General features: G+C 35.2%; 1 protein-coding gene across 1 annotated transcript; it reads right to left on the bottom strand.

Annotated features, from left to right (window-relative positions):
* Positions 1-10,769: 10,769 nt before the first annotated feature.
* On the bottom strand, positions 10,770-11,535 carry LOC110613795 (50S ribosomal protein L12-1, chloroplastic). Its single transcript, XM_021755108.2, has one exon. It carries the CDS (start codon positions 11,523-11,525, stop codon positions 10,911-10,913), a length of 615 nt encoding a protein of 204 aa, XP_021610800.1. The 5' UTR covers positions 11,526-11,535; the 3' UTR covers positions 10,770-10,910.
* Between the last annotated feature and the right edge of the window lie 4,569 nt (positions 11,536-16,104).

Genomic DNA, 16,104 nt, shown 5'->3' with positions numbered 1-16,104 from the left:
CCCCTTGCCTCCCAAAACCTCAAATCATGCATAAATCTCAACCAAAACATGCATACAAGTTCCTAGGGGTCTCAAACAGTCATATACCCTAACTACAACACTTCAAACACACACAATCAACACACATTGTTCAAAACATCAATATTAACCCATAACTCAACATATAACCTAACATGCATTTCTACCCATAGATCTTGCATAAAACTTATTTAAAAACACATAAGGAGCTTAAGATCGGCTCTTACCTCTTGAAGATCGAGAGGGAGACGACCTAAACTTGGAGATCCACGAAAATGAGCTCCTGAGTTCCCAAAGCTCCAAAACTTGGTTTAAATGCTCAAAACTTGCAATGTGAGTTTAAAACTCAAGAAGAATGGAAGAGATTTGGAGGAAGAACACAAGAGTTGCAAAGGGAAGGTCGGAAGCTTGCTGTGGCCGAAAATGGGAGAAAACTCGCCCATTTCGGCTAAGTGCCCCTTTTATAGGTGGCTGGCCAGGCCACGTTCGGGGGCCAAATGCGCTTCCGCATCCATGCAATGTTCGGCGGCCGAACTTGACTTTCGGCGGCCGAAACTAGACTTCCCTAACTCATGCTTTCGGGGGCCTAACGTGCCTCCAAAACGCATGCATGTTCGGCGGCCGAACTTGACTTTCGGCGGCCGAACCTGGGTTTTCCTCCAAGGAATTTTTATGCAAAAACTCATTTAATTTCATACTTAAAATCATAAAACACATTAAAACATTTTTATAAAACATGATTCTACCCTTCTAGAGGTCTCCGGCATCCGAGATTCCACCGGACGGTAGGAATTCCGATACCGGAGTCTAGCCGGGTATTACAACATAGCTATGGATTTTGTAGTGGGTTTACCAGCAGCGTCCAACAGGATAGACTCCATATGGGTGATTGTGGACAGACTCACGAAATCTGCTCATTTTCTTCCAGTACGGAGTAACTATTCTGTGGATAAGTTGGCACAGGTATATCTAGATGAGATAGTGAGATTACATGGAGTGCCAGTGTCTATAGTTTCAGACAGAGGACCTCAGTTTACCTCCAGGTTTTGGCGGAGTTTGCAGAGTGCTATGGGCACGAAATTGAATTTTAGCACTGCTTTCCACCCACAGACTGATGGACAGTCAGAGAGGACTATCCAGACCATAGAGGATATGCTTCGACTGTGTGTGTTAGACTTTGGCGGTTCTTGGAGGCAGCATCTACCTTTGGTGGAGTTTGCCTACAATAACAGCCATCATGCTAGCATAGGGATGGCTCCTTATGAAGCTTTGTATGGGAGGAAGTGCATATCCCTTGTTTGCTGGGAAGAAATAGGAGAGAAGGCTCTTGCAGGGCCAGAGTTAGTAGAGATTACCAGTAGAGTGGTGCCCATGATCAGAGAGAAAATCAGAACAACTCAGAGCAGACAGAAAAGTTATGCAGACGTTCGCAGAAAACAGTTAGAGTTTCAGGAGGGTAGTATGGTATTGCTGAAGGTGTCTCCAATGAAAGGAGTGGTTCATTTTGGAAGAAAAGGTAAGTTAGCTCCACGATACATTAGACCCTTTGAGATCTTACAGAGGATCGAAAATGTGTCGTATAAGCTAGATTTACCTGCTTCTATGGAGAGAATTCACCCGGTATTTCATGTTTCTATGCTACGGCAGTTTGTGTCAGATCCAAGTCAGGTTCTGAGTGAGCCTGATGTGGAGATTCTAGGGGATCTCACTTATATAGAGCAGCCAGTGCGGATTCTGGACACGCAGATCAGACAGCTAAGGAACAAAGAGATTCCGATGGTGAAAGTTCTGTGGAACCACCACAATCTAGAAGAATGTACTTAGGAGACGCGGGAGTCTATGCTTCAGCAGTATCCATATTTGTTTTGAGGTTAGTTTCCTCTTTTTTATGTGTTAGTTATTTGTTTTCGGAACATTCGAGGACAAATGTTCTTAAGGGGGGGAGAATGTAATACCCGGCTAGAGTCTAGCATCGGAAGTCTACTTTCCGATGGAGTTCAGGATGCCGAAAGTCTCTAGAAAGGTTAGATTTATGTTTTTCTAAAAGGTTTTGGTATGTTTCATAGTTTTAACGCATAAGGAAATGAGTTTTTGAGTGAAATGAACCAAGGCAGAAAAGCCAGGTTCGGCCGCCGAACATGCATGGCTTTCGGTTTCACGATAGGCCGCCGAAGGTGGTCTGGCCAGCCACCTATAAAAGGCCCTCAGTCGGTTGAAACGATAAGATCACCGTTTCTCTTACCTTCTGAGGTGAGACCCTGTCCTTTTTAGAGTTTTCTTCATGTTTTCATTAAATCATGCAAAGATTTGATTGATTGTTATGTTGTTTTGAAGGTTTTGAGTTAGAAACTTGAATTTTGAAGTTTGGAGAGTTTGAAGGAGAGTTGCTCCAAAACTTCACGTTAGGATCGTTCATCTTCTTAGTTTCAAGAGGTAAGTGAAGATCCTGACCTTGTTTTTATGTTTTCTGAAGGTTTTATGAGGTTTTGGGGGAGAGTTGCATGAATAGGGTAAAAAGAGAGGTTTAGGTGATTTTGTGAGCAAAGCTTATATATGTGTTGTATGCCTTGTGTGTTTGGGGTTTTAAGGCAGTTTCTGACCCCTTTGAGCATATACTTGGGTGTATGCAAGTTGAGGAATTGAGGTGTTTGAGATTGGGAGAGATTTGTGCTTTTGGTGAGAGGCAGAGATTCAGCCGCCGAAGGTACATTCAGCCGCCAAACCCATGAGGAGGTGGCTTCGGCTGCCCAAGCTTGCCCTCGAGCCTTTGGACTTTCGGCTCTGGAGGGGAGTTCGGCCGCCGAAGGTGCCGCCAAAGGTTAGAGACTTTCGTCTCTGGAGTGCCTTTCAGCCTCCGAAACTTGCCCCCGAAAGGGTTCGGCTGCCGAAAGTAGAGATTCGGCCGCCGAAGGTGCATGAGTTTCGTCTCTGGAGAGGACTTTCGGCCGCCGAACCTGCCGCCGAAAGTGTCCTGTCCAGCCTTCCTTTGCATGCTTTGCATGGATGATTGAGTGAGTTTAAGGGGATTCTTGGGGAGTTTCTTAGAGTTGTTCATAAGCTAGTTTGGTCCCTCATTTGAGTCCATCTGTATAGGTACAGACCAGAGGAACCAGAGAGAGCAGCAGTGAGTACTGCTCCAGAGTTTTCAGAGCCTGCAAAGTCAGTCCAGATAGCCAGAGGTGAGTGGAACTAAACTTAATGTTTTTAATTGAGAAATGAAATGCTTTTAGCATAGTTCATGCATCATAAGTATACAGTTGGTTGTTTGCATTAGACTCCACGAATATGTTGCATTGCATCGTTATTTATTGTTGTGGGTGAATGCTGAATGATCCGATAGTCTCTGAGAGAAGTCCAGGAGCCTTTGACTACGCCCTGGCAGGTATAGAGAAGTCCAAGAGCCTTTGACTACGCCCTGGCAGGTATAGTAAAGTCTAGGAGCCTTTGACTACGCCCTGGCAATGGTAAGTACAGAGGTGTTATATACACATATACATATATGACAGGAAGACCAGGTGCTCGATTCTACGCCCTGGCATGGCAGAGTTACCGGGACTATGTGGTGACAGGTTTACCCTTGATGTGGTTTGTCTGTGGTTTGATGCATTCCATCAGAGCATGTGTTAATGACTTATTTTACTATTCTACTCACTGGGCTATAGAGCTCATCCCACTCCCTTAACCCCAGTCTTGCAGGTTCAGTGTACAGTGTACAGAGGGGATCAGCAGAGTACAGGAAGAGAGAAGAGTTTTGTACTAGCCTAGAGTGGACATGTAATATTAAAGAGATGTAATAGTTGTGTATAAAGTTAGAAATGTGCTTGACTTAGTGATGTTTGTGTTGTAAATCTTTTGTTATGTACATGATCTGTATATATATATGTTTTACAGAGTATGTGAAAAACCAGGCTTAACAGGTATGAGTTAACCCATCTAGAGCAAGCTCTAGTCAGGGGTACAGAGTATAGAGTACAGAGATAGTGCATGCACAGGTTAAGCCTTGGTTCAGAAAAGAGTTTTTATTGTCACAGAAAATGTATGATCATGTATGAGATTTACAGGTACACAGAGAGTATAGCAGGCTTGCTACGGGTTCTGGCGGCCTTAAGCCGACCTGAATTCTAGCGTCGGTGACAGTCTATTTTGGGGTCGTTACAAGTATGATATGTTATGACGGATATGGAAAGACTAGGGCTGCTCATTCTATGCCCCTGGCACTATGTAAGGGAAAGACCAGGACTGCCCATTCTATGCCCCTGGCATTATGGATATGTTATGTTATGTTTAAGAAGAAGTCCTAAGGAGCTCCCGTTGAGGGCCGGGCATTATTGGAATATGTAGAGGGTTACTGGTGACAAGTCCATCTTGATATGAATTGTTTATGTTGTGACGCATTTCATATGAGCATATGTTTATTAAACTGTTTCTATGTGCTGCTTACTAGGCTGTTGTAGTTTACCTCTTTCCCCCAATCCCAAGTTTGCAGGGTCAAAGATAACTCAGAAAAGTCGGCATAATTGCTGGTATAGTCAAATGTAATAGTATAGTTATGGACATGTAAATTTTAATGGAATAGAATTGTGTTTTGCCCTAGTTTCTATTTTTTTTTGTAATCCCTGTTAACATGATCCTTATGTAAAAGTTTTAATTATGAGTTATGTTTGAACCAATCTTGAGGCATGTGATGTTCAGCATACTAGAGCATTTGATGAGGGCTATAGTATGGGTTTTATGTTTTCAGTTTTGATACATGTACAGGTCGAGCCATGGTTCATGGAATGTTATGTTTATGTTGTCTTGTGTGATCATGTATGGGATTCTATCAGGTCCACAGGTTATATAGTAGGCTTGCTACGGGTTTCGGCGACCTTAAGTCGATCTAAACCCTAGCGCCGGTAGCGGTCCGGTTTTCGGGTCGTTACAATAGAGAAGGGAAAAGGAGTGGCTACTACTTCTAGTGGTAGGACTAGAGACATTAAGTGTTTTAGATGTTTGAGAATTGGGAATTATGCTTCACAATGTCCAAATAAAAGGGTGATGGTTATGAGGAATGGTGAGATAGAATCTGAGGATGATGATGAAAATGCTAATTAGACTATGCCATCATTGGAGGATACTAGTGATGTGGAGTATCCAGTGGATGATAGTGCTTTAGTTGTGATGCTTGCTTTGAATACACAATTGAAAGAAGCTAGTGAGGATGAATTGCAAAGGGACAAATTTTCCACACTGGATACTTGATACAAGATAAAGCTTATAGTATGATTATTGATAGTGGGAGTTGTGCTGATGTTGCTAGCACCTTCTTAGTGGAGAAAAGTTAGGGCTGTCCACTACAAAACACCCTAGACCTGTTAAGTTGCAATGACTAAATGACTATAGTTGAAGTGAAGATGAATAAGCAAATATTGGTTGCATTTTCTATTGAAAAGTAGGTACTTTGTGATGTAGTACCTATGCATGTTGGTCATATTCTACTTAGTAGGCCTTGGCAATTTGATAGAAAGGTAATGCATGATGGATATAAGAATCGGTACTCTTTTGACATGAATGGTAGAAAATTCACCTTGGCACCTTTGATTCCTATGCAAGTGTATAAAGACCAATTGAGAATAAATAAGTTCATAGAAGAGAAAATCCAAAGAGAGGCCAAACAAAGAGAGAATAAAAAAAATTGAATAGTGAAAAAAAAAGAGCAAAGAAAATAAAATAAGGAGAGTTGAAAAAGGAGAGTGTTCGGGGCAAAAGGAGAGTAATGAGAAAAAGAATGAGAGAAAAATGAGTTTGTATGCAAAAGAAAGAGATGTGAGGATTGCATTTTATGCAAGTAGACCTATCTTTATACTTGTATGCAAGGAGACCTACTTGAATGTTTCTAACATTGATCCTAATTTGCCTAGTTCTACTATTGCTTTTTTGTAGGAATATGGAGATGTATTTCCAGAAGAGGTGCCTAGTGAATTGCCATCCATTAGAGGCATTAAATATCAAATTGATTTTATTCCTAGAGTAGTCATACCAAATAGGCCAACATATAGGACCAATCCTGCAGAGTCTAAGGAGCTTCAAAGATGATGACAATTCGAGGATGAATTCTTTCGAAGAGGGAGAGGACGATGGAGATCAAATAGCATCGAATAAAGTATTTCAAAGTCCCATCACAATATCAATGGCAAAGAAGTTATAAGGGTTAGTTCAAGAACATATTGGTCGAACCTACAAGGATCAATTGGAGTAAGGATGGATCAACATGCTATAAGTGAGCTATAAAGGTGCCCTTGGTTGAATCCTTATCATTGAAGACACACCATGACCAAATCAACTCATAGTTTGGTGTCTTGTATTTTAGAGACTTTGTTGGTTGCCACATAATTTAAAAAAAAAACATTAGTGTCTTTCATTTATATATTAGACATTATATTCTATATGTAATTTTTAGATTAGAAAGTTGTTAACTTACTTTCTTTATGTACTTTTTCTTGTTTTCATTTTTATTAAGTTGTTACTTTCAACATGTAAGAGTGTGAGAAAAAGGTTTGTTTTTATTGGTTATTACCTTTTTTGGTAAAGCCAACCTTTGAAATATTAAAATAGGCATTGATGTACTATTTTAGGTTAGAAGAATATATCTTCTTTCACCGCCCTCATGTTGCATCAATTTGTAAGGGTTTATATCTTCTTCTTCATCTAAATAGAACATCACTTCATTTTTAGAAATATGACTCAATTGAGAGCTTTTCTCTTTAACCATTCTTGAAGAACTTAAATCACTCTTAACAAATCTGATTAATTTGTTGAGTTTTAGTTATATTCTTGTTTCCCACTACAAGTTGGTGAAGGGTCTAGAATCTAATTTCTCTTCACTTGTTTTCCCTTTGGTTTGCACTTTATTCAAGTTTTAGGTCAAGGAGAACTAGTGTCCACAACTTGATTTTGAGCTTTCCTTAGAGATTTATCAACAAGAGGTGAACGGTTCCTTGGTTTTCCTTATGGGTTCACACCAGGGTGGGTTGTTGACCCAAGAAGCACCCTCATTGCCTTTGAGAGTAGGAAACTGAATGACTAAGCAAAAGTTCTGTTCATGAGAAAGAGATGATTGTTAGTGTGCACTGCCTTCATATATGGAGAGTTTACTTGTTATGAATGATATTCATTATGAAATCGAAGAATGTTGCCAATACTTTCTTTAGAACTCAAAAGAAGTTGTCTTCTAAGCAAACTCGTTTGCAAGAATTCTTAGCAAAATATAATTTTATATGGGAACGTAAACCTAGTAGGCATAACTAGATTGCTAATGCACTTAGTATGTAAGAAGTGCTTACTGCAATATACAATGCTACTCAAATTCAAGCTAATAATTGAGCTAATTGTCTAAAAGATATTGGTTATAAAAAGCTAGTATAACAAATTAAAGCTAGGATTGTAAGTGAGGAGATATTACCTTGAGGATGATATCTTGATTACTTTAGGAAACAGGTTGTTTGTTTCTAATGTAGGTGGGGTAGGGAAGGAAATTCTAAAGGAGATATATGACCCTCAATAGGATGGAAATCTAGGTATGGATAGAATGGTGGCTCTCTTAGGAAGAAACTATTACTGGCCTAAGATGGAAGTGGACATTATAGCTTATGTGCACTCTTACCTAATATACCAATAAGATAAGATCGAGCACCAAAAGCACACTAGGTTACTGCATTCATTACCAATTATAGAGAAGCTTTGTGATTCTGTTTCTATGGACTTCATTAGTGGATTTCCTAAAGTAAATGGTATGGCTTCTATTACAGTTATAGATAAATTCTCAGTATAATGTGTTTATTATTGCTCTTGCTACTTGCTTATTTGATGTGGTTGTTGATTTGTTACATAAGCATGTTGTGAAATATTTTAAATTACTGAAAGACATTATAAGTGATAGAGATGCACAATTAACTTGTTAGTTTTGAATTACCCTTTTTAATATGATGGGAATAGAGCTAACATTATCTATTGTCGATCACTTTTAAACTAACAAGCAAACCAAAAGAATCAATTATTTGTTTGAGGAATACATTAGGCATTATATGACTGCAAGCCAAATACACTTGTTAGAATTGTTGAATAATGCATAATTTTACTACAATTTGCATATAATGCCACCAAAATGAGTTCCTTTGAGTAAATCTTTGGACAATAGCCCAATACTCTTATGCAAGCCCTACCAACGAGAATGTTGGCTTCTTTTGATAGAGGTGGTTTATTAGACCCTTAAGTTGGTTGGCATAAATTAGAGTAGAAATTGGCCTTGGTACCATTACAACTCCACTTGATTGTATGCATTGGCATATAATGTTTGCAAGATAAAAGTGTGCAATCAAGTATTGCTAGTGATGCAAGCTACCAAAGGCATTGGGCTGGAATTAGGGCATAGGACTTGCAAGGGATTGGCTTGAGTGTTAGCTCACTCCCATATGATGTGCATACTTATTAAACTTGGTTGCATGCTTTTGTTAGGACAATTGCTAGAAATAATTTGGAAGTCATAAAAGTTATCTACGGGCCGGGTAATTGTGCTAATGGGCTAGACGGTTTTGCCTCGAGTAATTTTCTCCTACATGACTGAAATATGTCGACCATAATTGCTTTATAATTACCTTATAATTGTTGTCTTTGTAAGTTGTATACATGCCAGCATAGGATTATCGGTATGAAAAATTTCTTTGTATATGTTTTTTTCATTGAATAAAGGTTGAAAAATAATTCCTATCAATTATCTTATGTTTATTTAATATGAAATATGTTTAAGAAATCTCATTTCGCATGTGTGATTATTGGTTTAACTTAATCCCTTAATTCTTTAATTTTAAAAAATGTATTAAAATGTCTCTGAAATTTGAAAAAGTCTACTAATTAGTCTTTTCATTCATTTAATTATTAAATATTTTATTATTTAATCCCTATAGTTTTGAAAACTCATTAGTTGATCTTTTTTATTTTTAAAAATTCTATTAATTAGACTTTTTGTATTAGGGATATTTTATACTTTTTTACTATATTTAACAGTTAAAATTAATGGAAAGACTGATTAGTAGACTTATTAGTACGTCATAAATATTTTATATATTTTTTAAAATAGAAAGACCAACTAGTGAGTTTACTCATACTATAAATACTATATAATAATTTTTCATATTTTTATAATTTTTAAATAAGTATATTAAAATTTATTTTTTCATTGGTAAAATATTTTATATAATTTATATTATAATTAAATATTGAAGCATCAGTTGGTAGTCATAAATGAATATAAAAGTTTAATTAAAACATATTTTCAAATTTTTATATTTACAAATTAAGATTTTATTGTTAGCTATTTTTAAAAATTAAATGCAAGTCAATATCTATCATATAATCCTAAACTAATTTTTTTCCCCATATTTCATCTCCTTAGTTTTCTAACCTTTGTATCATCCATATTCTAAAAAATTATTTTATTTATATAACAAAAACTAGTGATTCAATTGAAAATAAATACTTAAATTTATACAAGCCTTCCTATGACTTGTATCATGAGTAGGAAGGAAAGTATTGTCATGTTTACATCCAAATTACCTGAAGCAAATATATTGCAGGAGAGTGCTGAGATATCTGCCTATGAAGCAAATGTGGATACCCAAGTAGCTCTTTCTTCTGGCCCTGATGATGTGCAAATTGCAGTTGATGATGTGCTTGGAGGTCGACCAGCCTTATTTCACAGGATGGTCATGAAGAAACATAAAATCAGAATAGTTACTGAACCACTACGAAATCTTATTACAGCCAAGATGCCGGATGACGATAAATTTGGTCAGGATGCAGAGGAAAATCATTTAGATTCTGCTGAAATTCTGTCCCAGCTAAAGCTTTTATCAAGTTTGATAATCTTTGGAGGGGAACCGAAGCAAAAGAAAAAGGAGTTTCAGGATCCATAGTACTTAATTCAGAAATGCAAGAAAGAAAATTTTCGTAGATACAAAGTTACCAACACTCCAGAGATTCTCTACTACGGTTTTCTCAATCATTTATTTACTTTGGCCAGCGAGAAGAGGACTTTGGCCGATCTTCAAGTCTGCAAGGATGAACTTGAGGCTGCCTTGGGATGAGAAGGATTAACAGGTGAAGTTAACTTCAGAAACAACGTTCTGATTTTCAAATCCAAACTTGCAGGAGAAACATAGAGAAAGCATATAACCTCAAGAAGAAACTGGCAGTAAGTGATAAAAGAGGAGACCAAATAGAAACCGAGATAAAGAGAGAAGCTTGATCTCTTGAGAAGATATGAAATAAAATCCGGGAACGACCCTGAGATGCAAGCAGTTCAAATAAACATACAAAATGGCCCAAGGTCCCTAGAATGAAATGTTTAGAGAATTAAATTTCTACGTTAACACCTTCAGCAAGTGCTAGGCCTGAAGAATTAACAGCAGAAGTGAGCAAACAATGAGGCTAGCATCAGCTGGAAAACAAGACAAATTTCAGCATTTCAGGAAACAATTTCATGCTTCTGATCAGAAACAAGCAAGGAGGAGCAGCAAAATCACATTACTAGACGAGGGAATCTCCAATCACCGTAAAGAATTTGTTTCCTGCGCAAACATAGACTGTAATTTGATTGCAATATCATTTTCCATGCACCAATGCTTTGATTGGATTCTTATTATGTAAAGTTGCAAAGGGATTTATATGGTAATTTGCTAGATGTTAATCAATCAAATCCCACAAAAACCCACATGTACAATCCTAAAACAATGAAAATCCACATTCAATTTGGTGAATTCAATTTAATTTTCAGGTAACAAAAATAAAAAGACAACAAATTTGCCCAGAAAGAATAACACAAAATTAAATTCTTCCCTGCAAATCCCATTCTCGTTTCAAACAATGTTAACCTTGGCTCCGGCTGCTTCCAGCTGTTTCTTGGCGTCCTCCGCCTCGTCCTTCGAAACCCCCTCTTTAAACTTCTTAGGCAAACCCTCAATCAGTTCTTTAGCCTCTTTCAAAGCTAAGCTCGTCAATGCCCTAACCGCTTTAATCACTGCAATTCTCGCACTTGACGGCACCTCCTCAATTACAACATCGAACTCCGTTTTCTCCTCCACCGCTGCTGCTCCGGCATCGCCACCAGCTCCCGGGGCAGCAACCACGGCTGCTGCAGGGGCAAAGGCGGCAGCGGAGACTCCGAGCTTATCCTGTAGATAGTCGACAAGAGTGCGAGCTTCCTCCAGAGTCAATGAGGAAATTTCAGCACCCAATTTTTCAATTTTCTCGGGAGCGGAAACGGCGCAGATGGGACGGAGGTGGGGGGAGCGGTGGGTGAGGGTGGAGAAGTTGGAACGGAGAGGGAATTCGACGAGGAATTGATTATTTGGAGAAGGTGTAGGAAAAATAGAAGGGGAAGAGAAAGTGAAGATTCTAATGGAGGAGAGAGATGTCGCCATGTTGTCTCTTGGAGAACAACCGAAGAGTGATATTTGAAGGAGCGGCAGCATGCACAGTAAAGATAAGATGAGGGAGTTTAAGGATTGGGGAATAATTTGATGGACGATATTGTCCTCGTACCTCTGTTAATAGGATGAATTATGAAATTAAATTTTGAGATTAGTACAATTTTATCCTTACACTTTCCATCGGATTAAATAAGTTTTATTTTTTAAAATAAATTTAATTTTTAAATTATGTAAATACATTGTAACATAGTAAAATGTTAATTTTTAAGTTAAAATGCTTTAAAAATCCAAAACATTAGAATTTTTTTTTAGTTTTAGTCAATTTTTTCTATTAATTTTAGTCTCGTGTGAAATTTTAGTATTTATTTTAATTTGTGATTAAAATTAAGATTAAAACTTACTAATATGGTAATATTTTATTTATTATTATCGATCTGGTTAAAAATTTTAGTAATTTTTTTTTAATATTTATTAATTATAACCTAACTTTAAAATTTTACTTAAATTATAATTAGACTAATTTTCATTTAAATTAGTCAAACTTAATATTTATTATATAAGGCAATAAAAAGTTAATATATTTAATTAATAAAAAAGTTAATAGAGCAAATATTAATATATTTAATTTTTTTATATAAGTATTGATTTTCTGTATTTATTTAAATTATAAGTGCTAAATTATTTAAATGTATGTATTATAGATATTAAATTATGAATGGAATGAAGAAATTGTAGTCATACTTCTTAAAAAAAGAGACTAATTTGTTGCTCTTTAAATTACAATGGCTAAACAGCTACGTTTTCAAATATATGAATTAATATATATGTTGCATTAAACTAAAGAGATTAAATTTCAACATCCTCTTTTCTAATGCAAAAATAGAAAGCAATAAATTAATTGATATAACTTAAATTTTATAAAAATAAGGTAAAAGATCTATTTAAATCCCTGATAAATTTTTAATTGCTCACTTAAATCCCTACTAAATTTTTTTGTCCATCGAAATCTCTAACTACTTGGTAATGAACAATTGACACTTGAATACAATGAAAGAAGATCAAATTAAGCAGGTACAAAATACGTGACCTGTATATTGCTAACAGATATTAAAAGAGTCTGTTATCTCTCTCTTGGAAAAAAACTGATGGCATTTTCTTCTTGTAGCTTAAACCCTTCTGTGAATTTCTATAGTTTAGTTGATATGCTTTTTAGAAAATTAAGTGCTTTATTCAATAAGGAAGTTGTTTTTCAATTTCTATGAAGGAAATGAAAGAAAAGAAACTGCGGAGAAAGAAATAGAAAAAAAGAAAATATATTGTGATTGAAAAGACGAAAGAAATAAAGTATCACCAATAGGATAAAATTCTTCAAGCAACTATTGAAGATCATCAATCTGGTTAGGTAAAATCTTAAATTTCTCCTTTAAGATATGATAATTATAAGTCTCCAAATTCTGACAGTATCAAAGACATTAGCAGAGGTGGTACACTCGCCGTTAGGAGGAGAAATGGGAGTAAGGAGCAATGATAGGCTTGTGAACCATGGTCGTCATAGATAGAGATATCGAGGGTTATAGAAGTTGAGAATGAATACTGCCTACTGTTGGCGAAAGGATAAAATAGGATTTGGCAAGAGAATATTGACCTTAGTAGAGAAAATTGAAATTTTTAAAGAAAGTGTTGATTGAGAATGAAAATGATATTTGTAGAGGAATTGGTTGCTTTGATAACCATGGTTTGAAAGATGATTGACATTTGAAGAGGAAATGGAGATTTGATTGAGAATGAACTTGTGTTGTGCAACCAGAGAAAAGTGAATACGAGATCAATCCGTAGGGCATAATAGAAATAGATATTTTGGGTTAATTATTTATTAACGATTAGTTAGAGGTTTCGATGGATTAATAAATTTGTTAAGGGTATAAATAAACAATTGAAACACAAAAATTTCAAAATGTGCAACCATCTAATGGTTTAACTAATACAAAGTTGCATCAATTCTATGCATTCAAACCTCTCATAACATAGTTCAATTTAAGTAATAAACAATTAAAATATACAACTTAAACCATGTAAGATATCCAGTTAGGAAACACAAAAATCTTGTGTTAACTTTTATGGGATCAAATGGATCTTGCCTATTTGTGATTTAGTAATATCAACACCACAATTTAAACTAGGAATTGAGGTTCACCACTTGGAGCATCTAACCATTTTCTGTTTTATTGGGTTAGGCTTCTAATAAGTAGTCTTGTACTCCTTCCACACAAGCCTCCTAAGCAAGATCACCTTCAAGCTTGTGCTCCCCAAGCTTTTTCAAGTTCTTCAATGGACAACCCAAGAGATGGAGAAGGCAAGCGCAAGTACTAGGTGTTATGGTGAGTAATCTTGTATCACATACAAAGGATAGCTCTTGAACACTAAGATATGAACTTTTGTATCCTTGGGGTTCTTCAAACATATACAACAATGGTATTAAAAAGAAGATATTGATGCATCAATATGCAAAAGGAAGAGGTAGTGTTGTGTTCCATCCTTTCTCTTCTTCCAAATTTAGACACTTGTCCACTTCCTCCCATCTCATGTCCACTTCCTCCCATCTCATGTGAAGTGGCAAACTTAAGTGAGAAATGTGGAAGATTGAATTAAGCTACTCATATTAATTTTATTCAATGATCCATTAAGTTAATGAACCCTTTGATTAACTCTATAAGTCCATAGAGAAGAACTCATAAGTAATGAATGAATGATTCCATTCTTAGAACCTTGATATACATCTTGAAAATATTATGTTCAAATAAATTTCAAAAATTTTATGTATAGAACAAATTTTATTTGCAACTTAATAGTAATAGAGATTAAACATGCCTTAGTAGCAATTGATAAATACTGACAAACTAGAAAAACTTTAGAGAGGAAAGCAGATTTCTTAATTGTCTTTACTCATTTTTCAGGAGATCATAATCAAATGACATTCACTTCACTTGTCAAGAAAATTGAATCTTACATTATATTTAATATATATATTAATTATTATTTTATATAGATAGAAAATTAAAAATATATAAAAAAATATAAATTTATGTCATATGACATAATTATGCAGGGTTGATTGTGTACGTGATAATCTCTCATATATTTGTTATTATTCATATAAAAAATGGAATATATGTTGTATCAATTAATTAATAATATTGGTTATAATTTTTTTTTGCAGTTTATTTATTATTAAAAATAAAAATAAAATATATATGTTAAAGTTTTTATTTTATTGTGATTAATATATGATATTTAAAAAGTTGTAGAAAATTAAAAAGTCACATACTAATAGTAATGGTAGGAAATTAAAAAGTCATACTAATAGTAGCGATAGGAAATTAAAATGTCATACAGAAATTGTTATAATAAAGATAATAAATTTCATTTCACTATAAAAAAACAGTGATTTAGCAACCAAAATTTTGATTGCTAAATCTGCAAATTTGGTCGCTATTTGGAAATAGCAACCATTTTGTGACCAATATACAATGGTCGGTGTTTGGTCAGTCGCTACATTTTTAGCGACCAATTTCATATTGATTGCTAAATTAGTGACCAATTAGTTATCATCATTTGGTAGCTAATTAGGTGTTGTGATAGATTCTGCATCAAAATTTATTATCGTTAAATTTATTGTCGTTAAATTCATTGTAAATTGGTCGCTGTTTGGTTGCTAATACGTCGGTAAATTGGTTGTCGTATGGAACTAAATACTATCATTTCGTCACAAATTGATAGTAAAATTTTAAAAAAATTATTATTTTGTTTACATTTGTGGATGATTGGTCACTAAATTAGTTGCTAATACATTGTTGATTGGTCAATAGTGACTGCATTTGAATCTAATTTTTCTCTTTTTTTTCTAATAAATTCATAAATTTATTACAATAATAATATGTACACATCTTAAAAAGTAAAACAGTTAAATAATAAATTCATATCATAAAATGTATCAAGCTAGTGGGAAGCGGGTCTCATTATATTTATATACATAGCATCCTTGTTATACAACAGATCACAAGCCCAGACATAGCTGCATAAAATAGTTTGTCCTTGTCTTTCAATCTCTTCTTTTTGGCAGTTGATGGTAAAAGACAGGGGTCAGCCAATGATGTAACACCAGCCAAACTATAATCACTAATACCAACAATATGCACCTGATTCATAAATTATTTATTAGATTATGATGTGAAACTCAAGAAGAAAAATAGAGACAAAAAATACCAATATATTTAACTGGAGACACAAGAAGTTTTCATTGGTTCACCAGAATAGACATAAACCTTTGAAAAAACTTGCATTGAGAATAAACCCATGAACTCTCTTGTTCAAATGTTAAGATAAAATGTACAAGTGAATAAAATAATGGTATACTTTTAGTATAGCAAAGAAATAATAAATACAATAAGAGGAAATCAGTCCAATATTAATAAGTCTTCCTTCTGCCTCTTGCCTTCTACATTTTCTAGAACATTTAGAAGCCTATGTAATAAGGTTATGACGGCTAGTTCCATAGTTATAGAAGGTTTGAAAAAGATATTGTGTCATGCTAATGCATTTATTGAGATTTTAGTAATCTTCA

Source organism: Manihot esculenta, chromosome 4 (assembly GCF_001659605.2).
Source record: "Manihot esculenta cultivar AM560-2 chromosome 4, M.esculenta_v8, whole genome shotgun sequence".
NCBI classification, from domain to species: domain Eukaryota; kingdom Viridiplantae; phylum Streptophyta; class Magnoliopsida; order Malpighiales; family Euphorbiaceae; genus Manihot; species Manihot esculenta.
Note: the sequence above shows the minus strand (reverse complement) of the source record. Positions and strands in the feature narration are given on the sequence as shown.

Coding starts and splice junctions, on each gene's coding strand:
- LOC110613795 (XM_021755108.2), bottom strand. CDS start 11,525: ATGCTGCCGCTCCTTCAAATATCACTCTTCGGTTGTTCTCCAAGAGAC.